The sequence below is a fragment of the Dipodomys ordii genome, unplaced genomic scaffold (assembly GCF_000151885.1).
Source record: "Dipodomys ordii isolate 6190 unplaced genomic scaffold, Dord_2.0 Scaffold20, whole genome shotgun sequence".
In the NCBI taxonomy this organism is placed as follows: domain Eukaryota; kingdom Metazoa; phylum Chordata; class Mammalia; order Rodentia; family Heteromyidae; genus Dipodomys; species Dipodomys ordii.
The window spans coordinates 21,422,595-21,433,643 of NW_012267236.1; the positions used below are offsets into that span (position 1 = coordinate 21,422,595).

Sequence of the window (11,049 nt, forward strand, 5' to 3'; positions counted from 1 at the left end):
AACCCCAACAGCATGAGGTCTGGTAGCTGAGTTCGGGCCGAGTCTCAATGGGTCTGCTACTGGAGTAGCTACCTCCACCTCAGAGGCTGTTTCCCCCACCAGGGCTCTAAGATTGGTTTCCAATGCCCTAAATCCCGAACTTGCCCTGAGTGTGCTGTGCCTACTCATGAGCCCTCAGAACTCCTTGGAACTAATTTGTAAATTTCATGCCATGCGCTATGAAGTACTTCCCTCCCTCCCCAACTGCTCCACCAAGCAAGAAGCACCCAGCCAACACATGAGCCATGCTTCGTGTGAACACGAGCTGCCGGGAGCTTGCCTGGGTCCAAGAATACCAGCTGCAAGCAGACTGTGCGAATCTGTCTGTGGTCAATGCAAGATGAGGCCTGGGGTTCCCTCTGGCTCTCTCGCCAGCAAATCACTTCAATGAAATCATAATTGTTAACTCAGCTGCCGGGAAGATTAGCCCTGTGGCCTGGATGATAATTTCTGGATTTATAGGTTTAGCTTACAAATTATACCCATGGGCCTTTTCTCTTCAAAACAAATCTTGTATTCCTAATCCACTCGCTGCAGGCTGAGTTTCAAGCTTACATAACAAGGAAAAGGTGGAACCCAATACTTAGACAAACACAGCACAGTCTTAGGAAGATTTTTTTGTTTCCTGTACCTCCTGAACGCCCTCCTTGAAGGTCTCAGAGAAGGTGGAGTCTGGAGTCCGCCGCTGAGCATTGGGAGGCTGAGCGCCCGAGCTGAACTGGTCTGCGGTCAGATTCCGGTCGAACACCACCACGCGCTCCGTGGGCTCGGGGTGATACCCTGCGGGGGGGATTCCCACAGCAAAGCCATGTGGCTGGATTTCCGTCTTGATGGAGTGTGTAGGCATGGTTGCTATGGAGACCGTGACTGTAGTATCCGGCGCAGTCAGATGGCCCCTCTTCTCGACGCCCAGCTGGTTGCCGTGGGGAAGGACGATGTTAAAGGGCACGTTTTTCAGGACCTGCACTCTGTTTTCTCCGGCAGCAATGAGGGGCTGTTCAGTCACATTTGGGATGCTGTTTCTTTAAGAAAGAAAGAAAGAAAAAAAGGAAACTGCCTTTTCAAATCCCATGCTGATGACAGTTTTTTGAGAACTCTTTTGGGGGTGCTGGGGATCAGACCCAGGGCTCCAGAATGCCACAGAAGCTTCCACCAGAGCCACCCCTTCCCTGCCCCTGACAATTTGAGTTCCTTACTGAAGCAATGCAGTTGGAGGAGATCAACTTAACAGTCAAAAGCCCAAAAGCACAAAGTGACATCTCCTTGAAATACTGAGGACTCAAACCACACCTTTCCTTTCCATAAACCTAATACAAATGCCCATATTTTACTGTAAGCCTGAAGGCACACACGTAAACTGATGAATTGGGGCTATAGTACCGACTCTGGAGTCAGACTGCCTGGGTTCAGGTTCTGTGTCAGCCTGAAGCTACTCGTCTCTCAGGGCTCACCCTCACCTGTGAAATGGGGTAACTTGTCTGTCCTCTCAGGGAGCTGAGGGAGGAAGGCAGGGCCCATGCCAAGCGCAGGGAGTGATGCCAGCACACAGTGGCTCAACGAGAGGCTGACTTTACCCTTTTCTTTTCCTAACACTCATGCTCTTTGGTTTTCTACAGAAAGCCTAGTATTGCTGGGCGCTAGTGGCTCACGCCTGCAGTCCTAGCTACTCAGGAGGCTGAGATCTGAGGATCAAGGTTCAAAGCCAGCCTGGGCAGGAGAGTCTGAGACTTATCTCCAATTAACCACCAGAACACTGGAAGTGGTGCTGTGGCTTAAGCAGTAGAGTGCTTGCCTTGAGCTGAAGAGCTGAGGGACAGCCCTCAAGCCCAGAATTCAAGCCCCACAACAGACAAAGAAAGAAAGAAAGAGAGAGAGAGAGAGAGAGAAAGAAAGAAAGAAAGAAAGAAAGAAAGAAAGAAAGCCTACTATCACCAGGTGCTATCACCAGCAAAAAGGCTGGAAGCGGAGCTATGGTTTAGGAGGTAAAGCAAAGGGACAGCATCCAGGCCCTGAGTTTAAGTCCCAGGACTGACACCAAAAAAAAAAGGCTAATTATCATCTTGTACCAGTATAATTTTTCATGAAATTTTAGCTTAACTGTTGTGCAATATTCTATTACTTCTAATGGGTAATATTAATGTGTTTTTAAAGCCCCCTAAATCTTACAGGCTGAAAAAGCAAGGAAAGCAGCAGCTGTGAGGTTTGTATGTTTCAAGAACAATAACCTGTTCATAACATATGGTATAACCTGACAAGTGTCTTCAAAGAAGTTTTCTGCCAGGTGTGGGGGCACACACCTGTAATCCCAGCACTCAGGAGGCTGAGGTAGGAGGCACACATCTATAATCCCAGCATTCAGGAGGCTGAAATAAGAAGGCCAGACTAGGGTACATAGTGAGACAGTCTCAAAAACATTTAAAAAGTTTTCATGAGCCTGGGAATGTGGCGTAGTGGTAGAGTGCTTGCCTAGCATGCATGAAGCCCTGGGTTCGATTCCTTAGTACCACATCAACAGAAAAAGCCAGAAGTGGTGATGTGGCTCAAGTGGTAGAGTGCTAGCCTTGAGCAAAAGCAGCTCAGGGTCAGTGCAAGCCCCCAGGACTGGCAAAAACAGAACAAAACAAACAAAAAAAGTTTTCATGACTTGTAGCCATAAAGTTAAGACAATATCCTGAAAGTTGTTGGGTTGTTTTTTTTTCCGGTTCCAAAACTGGAATTTAGACTGGATACCTGACACTTTCACTCACTGGCTAGTGCTTGACCAAGTGAGCACTGCCTCCAAACCCTATTTCCTGACCTATTTAAAAAGTACCTTCGAGAGGAGTTGGAACAGCATTTATCTGCTGAGTTTTACTCAAGCAGCTATTCAAGCATCATGGCGTTTACCGTGTGTGCGCTTTCCTCGGGCTTTGCCCATGCTCGGCGAGCAGGGCAGCAGCCCCTGATCTTTCTGAGCCAGAATGACCATGGAACCCAGGCTGACTGCAACCTCCGCTGTCTCCTGCTTCTACTTCCTGAGCGCAGGGATGTTAGGCATGTGATGCCACATCCTCCTTATTAAGTGGGTCTTGAAGCAAACAGGTTATCACTAGAATCATCCTTTGGAGGGGCAGAAATTTGATTCGATCACTTTCTAGAAAAGGCAACTCTGCTTAACAAACTGAGCTCTACTCAGAACCAGAGACCAATCAGAAATGAAACCTGAACTTCCGACATTACGAGTCCATTTACCCATCTCTCCCACTAGTGTTTGTTCACTTAGACAAAGTTCCCGCTTTATTTCCAGAAAGGCCGCGTTCTTCAGAGGCGCTGTTCCCAGCGGTGTGGTCCCCATTACCTTTTGCTGTTCTCTGGCTCTGGGTGTTCAACCTCTGGCTTTGCCGTGGATGACCGTCTCTCCCTCGGGACCTAGAACATTGACACATGATAAGAATTCAGCTCTTAGCCGGGCGCTGGTGGCTCACGCCTGTAATCCTAGCTTCTCAGGAGGCTGAGATCTGAGGATTGCGGTTCAAAGCCAGCCCGGGCAGGAAAGACCGTGAGACTCCTATCTCCAATAAACCACCAGAAAACCAGAAGTGGCGCTGTAGCTTAAGTGGTAGAGCGCTCGCCTTGAGCTGAAGAGCTGAGGGACAGCGCCCAGGCCCAGAGTTCAAGCCCCACGACCGACAAAAAGAAAAAAAGAAAAAAAAAGAATTCAGCTCTTCCCAGGTGAAGAGAATTCACCCGAAGATTCCTGTGTTTCTCAGAGAATTTAACTGTTCAATTACTAGGCTCTGGTAATACTCACTGAGGCACCGATTGCTGGCAAGGAGCTGGCGGACTGTCACAGTGGTCGGTAAAAAGCAGCTGTTTTTAGTTGCCACATCAACTTAAGACATCACAAATTATCTTTGGAGAATAGGCCTTTTCTTTTATGGGGGGTGCCAGTACTGGAGTTTGAACTCAGGGCCTGGATAAAAAAGTGAGCCACAGCAGCTCACTTTGGGCTTTTTGGTAGATAATTGGAAGTAAACATCTCACAGACTCCTGCGGGGAGCTGGTTCTGAACCACATCCTCACTCAACCTCCTGAGAAGCTAGGATTTCAGGTGTTAAAAGAAAACCCTCGGGAGAGAAGAAGCTATGAAGCCACACCAAGCAATCCAACTTCCTTTCTGCCGCCCCTCCCCTCAGACCTATGGGAAATGACAAGGAAGCGCCACAGGGCACCCCCCCTTCCTTCCCGAAACTCCCCAGACACTTCGCGTGAGAAGTGTCCTTACATGCTTTGCAGTCATACGTCCATTACCCAAAGGGCAAATCTACGACTCTGATGACTCCTCATCCCTTTGTCAGGGAGGTAAAGAACAGGCAGATGTTAGTGGGTTCACTGTGACCCCAATCCAGCCAGATACAGACAATATGCGTGACAATGTGTGACAGTGGTGTGACAAAACAAACTCTGTCTTGTGTACTAACAAGGTGCTTTTAAAGCTTTATTGGTTATCTAGTAGTAGTAACTGATTCTGACAACTAAAGAATGAAAGCAAGTAATTCATCCAAAAAGAACACTTTATCACAAGAATCCTGGCAAGTCCCACTACAAAACTGTTACTGTTAATGGACAGACATGAGGAGAATCTCTATCTCCTGAGATATAAAGTACTTTCATACTTTCAAGACACTTCATTTAGAACACACACATACATGCACATGCATGCACACACACGCACACACGCACACACACACACACGAGTAGCTAATGTTTCTGGCAACAAACTTGTTGATCTTCTCTCATTCTCAAAAGTGTCCGTAAAAATCTGTCACCGGGGCTGGGAAGGTGGCTCAGTGGTTGAGCGCTTGCCTTGCATGCATGAGGCCCTGGGTTCAATTCCTCAGCAGAAAATTTTCAGCAGAAAAAGCCGGAAGTGGGGTTGAGTCTTAAGAGGTAGAACGCTAGTCTACAGCTGAAGAGCTGAGGGACAGCGCCCAGGCTCAGAGTTCAGGCCCCACAACCGACAAAAAAAAAAAATCTATCACCTCTTAATCCTCAGTTTTTACACTGATTTGAGATCAATGAAACAAGCCAGAAGAACAGATAAGACAATCATTTCCATTTCAAAGGAACTCTTCATGGCTACACTTTCCAGGCAAGGGTTTTCTAGGCCATCATTAGGTCTATGCAAATTTTCTGTTCATATTAGAAGAAAAAAAAGGCTACTGAAACCCCTCAAACACCACAAAGTGGACACATGGCCTCGTGCCAGGAAATAGCTCAAATTGAATTTTGTTCAGGGTTGGGGTTTGTTTTTTTTTTTTTTTTTTTTGCCCATCTAGTTATTTTTTCTTCCTCCTCTCTCATTTCCTTTTTTTTTTTTTTTTTTTAATGTGGTCAAAGGGCTTGATCTCAGGACCTGGGACTTATCCCTAAGTTCTTTTTTGCTCAAGATTAGCACTTTACTACTTTGAGCCATAGGATCAACTCTGGCTTTCTGGTGGTTATTGGAGATAGGAATCTCATAGACTTTCCTTCCTGGGCTGGCTGTGAACCATGATCCTCAAATCTCAGCCTCCTGAGTAGCCAGGATTATAGGTGTGAGCCACCAGCACCTGGCCATTTTCCTTTCTTTCTTCTTTCTTCTCTCTTTCTTTCTCCCCCTACCTCTCTTCTACCTTCCCTTTCTCCCTTCCTCCCCTCCTTTCCTTCCTTCTTTCAAGACTGGGTCTCACTGTATGGCCTAGACTGGTCTCAAACACTCACTATCTTCTTGACTTTGGCTTCCCCAGTGCTGAGATTACAAGCATGTGGCACCAGGCTCAGTTTTTATTTTTCAGATATTCAGGAGAGAATACAGGGTCAGAATGTAGTAAGAGGCAAACAACTGGCAAATGTAGGTAAAAATAGTCATTATTCGTTCCATTTTTAAAATTTTCTGTAATGGTAATACATGTACATAAACGGTAATAAATGTACACACACACACACACACACACACACACACACACTGTCATTAAGAAGTTCCCGTCTCTCTGAAGGCAGAGGTGATGGCATGGTGATTGCATCTACATCACGCACAGCGAGACAAAGGCCATGTGGCCCAGCTGGGCTTCTCTTCCACTGTGTTAAATTGTATTCTAAACTGAATAGCCTTCCCCAAATATCTGCTGTTGGTCAGAAGAAAGGACAGCGAGGGAAAGCAGAAGCAGGCATGCCCCAGAGCAGAGAGCAGGATGGAGAAAGAGGTCAGCCTCCAAAGTTGGGTGTGGGTGGTTCACGCCTGAAATCCTAATTACTCACGAGGCTGAGATCTAAAGGTACAGGTTAGAAGCCAGCCTAGGCAAGAGAATCTGAGACTCTAATCTCCCATTAACCCCCCTCCCAAAAAGGCAAAGCAGGGCTGTGGCTCAAGTGGTTGAGCAGTGGCCTTGAGCATAACAACTCAGGGACAGGCCCAGGCCTACCAGCATGAGCCAGGCCAGAGCTGAACCCTGAGAGGTACTTTTGCAAGACCTGAGTGTCCAGCATAGCACAGGTCATGAAGAGAAGATGACTGTGTTCTCAGGACTGCAAAGAGGATGCTGACAAAGACCAGTGCCCCTCCAGAGAATGAAAGCCACACATAGATCCATGCAGATTATAGATTATATTTAATTAAGCCTAGTTTAAGTGCCTAGATCTTATACCAGAAAGCCCTAGACAAAAATGTGGTATTTTGGATATTTTCCCCCATGATTCCTACAATCAAATAAAATCTAAGACTCTGCAATAACATTCACAGAAAATGTAATCAGCTGCCGGGCTCACACCCAGAATCCTGGCTACTCAGGAGGCTGAGATCTGAAGATCACAGTTCAAAGCCAGCCTGGACAGGAAAGCCCGTGAGACTCTTATCTTCAATTAACCACTCAAAAGCTGGAAGTAGAGCTGTGGCTCAAGTGGTAGAATGTTAGCCTTGAGCAAAGCTCAGAGACAGGTCCTAGGACCTGAGATCAAGCCCCAGGACTGGAACAAGGAAGAAAAAGACAAAGACAGAAAAAGAAGATGCAACGATCTGACTCACAGGAATAAAGGGGGCGCCATGCATGCACCGGCTCTGCCGGCCCTCACGGAGTAGGAACTACCTTTGGGCAGACACTGGCACCCGGTAAGACACATCTACCATCTTCCTTTATGGTGCCTTGTCCTTTCCAATATAGCCAGACAGCTCCTACTTCATATGTTCCCAAACAACCCTTTGATTCCATGATGGAAGATTTTCAGCTTTGAAGCACAGTAAGTCAAAGTACTCATTAAACTATTTACAGTCACTACAGAAGCAACTAGCATTACAATCTAGCAGCAAATGACTGTTTTATATGCGCTGAGCCAAGGGCATGAGAGCCGGCTGGGGTGGGGGGCGGGGGGGGGGAGTATACCTTGTAGTAGTCGTAGAGCAGGCCGAGCGCAGCCGCGCTGTCCTCGTCCCCGTTGATGCTCATCATCGCTTTGGTGGCCGCAGTGAGAGGGTTCTCCAGGAAAGACTTCCAAGCTTCATCCTCGCTAGTATAGGAGCGCCTCTGAGGATAAAGTGCTTCATTCTGAAGAACTAACACTGGCCGTTTGCTTCAGAGAGAGAGAAAGAAGAAGTCACACTTGCAACTGCAAAGGCATCGTGAGCTAATTTCCAAAGAACCAAACAAGCAATTCTTTGGTATTCCAATAAAAATAATCTATTGTTTCATCAGTGGTCCATTATGTCCAATGAAGAGTAGAAGGTCTGAATAAAAATACAGTCCAAGCCAGGGTGCTGATGGCTCATACTTGTAAACCTAGCTACTCAGGAGGCTGAGATCTGAGGATCACAGTTCAAAGCCAGCCCTGGCAAAAAGTCCATGAGACTCTTATCTTCAATTAATCATCAAAAAACTGCAATAGAGCTGTGGCTCAAGTGATAAAGTGTTAGCTCTGAGCAAAAAAGCTAAAGGACAGCTGGGCGCCGGTGGCTCACACCTGTAATCCTAGCTACTCTGGAGGCTGAGATCTGAGCATCGTGGTTCAAAGCCAGCCTGGGCAGGAAAGACTGTGAGACTCCTATCTCCAATAAACCACTAGAAAACCGGAAGTGGTGCTGTGGCTCAAGCGGTAGAGCGCTCGCCTTGAGCTGAAGAGCAGAAGGACAGTGCTCAGGCCCAGAGTTCAAGCTCCCCGACCGACAAAAAAAAAAAAGCTAAGGGACAGCACCCAAGCCCTGAATTCAAGCTGCAGGCAGGCAGGTAGGTGCATGCATGTGTGCATACACATGCACGCATGCGCCTGCGCATACACACACATGTACACACACACACACACACACACACACATAGATCAATGGGTCACCCCAAGATGCAGTCGGGTAACCTACAGCTAAGTTACATATGGGACCTACATCCAGGGTATGCTACTTAGCAAAACTCCAAAAACACCCCCAAGAAAATGCCAAACTATTCAAATATTCTACATAAAGACAAGGGCAGAGAGTAGGTTTCTTCTCTCCAAACTCACAATCAGGCTCTTCCCCAATATGCACAGGGCTCAGCACGCTCGCTGCTCAGTCATATTTCCCTCTTTCTCCCACTGATGCCTCACCTTCAAACAACTCCTTCCCGAAAACAGGGGGAGGAGCAGAAAGAGAAAGGTTTCCTTCAGTTACCCTGGGGGTAGACTAGAAAGTGAGGGTATTCTACCTTACCAGCACATTGAGCCTGGAATGTAGCCAAAGGGGGCTGTAAATCAATAAAGAGGCTTAATTTTCTAGCATGGGAGTTAACTGTTTAGCTTACTGATAAAACTCTTAAGAATCTACAATAAATGAAGCCACCAAATGAAAGCAGATTTAAAAAAAGAAAAAAAATAGGCAAAGAGATCTAGTTTTATGTATTTATTTTGCCAATCTTAGGGCTTGAACTCAGGGCCTCGACCCTGTCCCTGAACTTGTTTTGCTCAAGGCTATCACCAAAGAGATCTACTTTAAAAAAATCTTTACTTTCAGGGACCAAACTCAATAGTGTTGGGCCACCTTGCTTGGGGCTCCGGGTTCAAACCCCAGGACATAGCCATCCCCTCCTGAGCCCTCCCCCAATAAAATCTTTACTAGTTTTTCACACTGGGCAAGAACTACCTCACTCTGGCTCTGCGGTTTGCTGGGGAAAATCCAGAAAAATCAATGGTGAACTTAATGAAACTTTCTAGAAGATTTAAAGGATTAAAGCAAACATTACCAGTTCCAAAATTCTGAAATGTAAACCACCTCAACAACTTTACAGTCATTACTATTTAATAAGTCAATAAAGAGAAAAATAAAACATTGACTCTAGCAAAATGAAGCAGGTTATTGGGGGTTTGGGAGGGGGAGAAGGAAAAACATGGTTCACGTTTTGAACTGCTCTAGATTATCACTATTGTAGCAAGCAAAATTAGGGATCTATTCTCATTGCAACACCCAAATGAAATATGTAAATGGCGCAAAGGTGACCTACCTTTTCCAAAAGTGAATGTAGAAAGACTGATTATCTTTTTAAGTAATCAGCAAAGGTTAGTGTTTGGCAGTCACCCAGGCGCTTGAAAACCAGATATAGATTTAGAAAAAAGGAGAACATCTTTGAAAAGGAGAGGAAAAAAAAAAAAGAAGCCCAGCAACTTCGATTACCCTGGGCAGGAAGGTGGAGTGCTCTACTTCAGAGCCTAGGTCTTGACTCAGTCGCCTGCGAACAGATCCGGGAGCTGGCACTTGACAAAGGCCGTGTGGAGATGGTTTGCGATTTTAACACAAAACCAACGCTGAAGGATTGTTCCAAGTAGATGGCTTGTTTAGAAATGACGTTATATGTGTAAGATTCAACTTCTAACGAAATAAATATACCAAGCGGCCTTCTCGCTTTCAGAGCTCAGAGCTACAGAGGCGGTGCGGTACCTGGAACCGGGCCTGCAGAGATTTCCTGGTGCACTGCCCAGCTATTATTAATGCCTAATAACTACTTCAGAGCACTACCACAGCTTTGGTGCCCGCACTGCCAGTTTCTTCCAGCTTTCCCGTCTTCCATCCCCCACCTCCAATGTGCATAAGCATCAGAAAATAAACGTTTTCAGATGGCTTTACGTCTGTGATCACCCCGGGGGTGTTTCACCTTTCCAAAGTGTGCCTAAGGCCAACACGTTATAGCTTTGGAACTTCTGCCTTATCTTAACTGCAAGTCCCGAAGCCAACAACACGGCAGCTGCCTCTCAGGGCTGACGGCTCTCATCCCTTCTGCTTAGAACCCTAACTGGTCCCCGCTCCCGTCTGCGGGGCTGCTGGAACCCGGGGCCTTCCAAACGTGCTAGGCCAGCGGTGGCCCAGACCTCCAAACACGGAGCCTGCAAGCAATCGTGTAACTAACTTTGCATGGCTACCTTCCTTCAACCCCAACACGGGCACCCTTCCACCGATCCTCGACGAAGAGCCGTCCAACGCTCTGCCTCGGATCCATACATGACCGGCTGGGTGCCATTTCCTTTTACTATTATTATGACTTTAATGACTTTCTTTGGGAACAGGTTTAGATTTACAGAAGAGTCGCAAACAAAATACGGAACTCGTCCTCCACTCCGGCTCCCCAGTGTCTCCCACGACCACCCGACCCCTGCCTAGCCACGTTAAAAAACAAGAAAACCCCACAAACCCCCCAGGCCCGGCCTCCCCGTCCTGGGGGCCTCGCAGTCCCGGCCTCCCCGTCCTGGGGGCCTCGCAGTCCCGGCCTCCCCGTCCCGGGCCCCTGTTCCCCGGGCCTCCCCGTCCGGCCTCCCCGTCCCGGCGCCCTGCAGTTCCGTCCCCCCACCCCCACCCGTCCCGAGTCGAACGCGGCGATCAGTAATTACCATCGACGGACCCGGGCCAGGGAACACCCACGGCCGCGCGCGCTCTCTCCGGCCGGAGCGCGTCGCCCTTCGCCCGGATTCCTCCGGGAGTCCCGGCAAGTCGGCGGGCGTCGGCGGGTGACAGCGCCGAGGCTACGGACGTCCGCCCGGGAGCGC

General features: G+C 47.7%; 1 protein-coding gene across 1 annotated transcript in view; it reads right to left on the reverse strand.

Annotated features, from left to right (window-relative positions):
- Window positions 1-11,049, reverse strand: part of Grhl1 (grainyhead-like 1 (Drosophila)) — a 55,709-nt gene that overhangs the window by 43,832 nt on the left and 828 nt on the right. The window contains exons 2-5 of the mRNA XM_013013561.1: window positions 9,163-9,224; window positions 7,437-7,577; window positions 3,377-3,447; window positions 671-1,061 (exon numbers count right to left, since the gene is read on the reverse strand). Coding sequence (XP_012869015.1) covers window positions 671-1,061; window positions 3,377-3,447; window positions 7,437-7,577; window positions 9,163-9,224 — 665 coding nt within the window. The remainder of the gene's footprint in view (window positions 1-670; window positions 1,062-3,376; window positions 3,448-7,436; window positions 7,578-9,162; window positions 9,225-11,049) is intronic.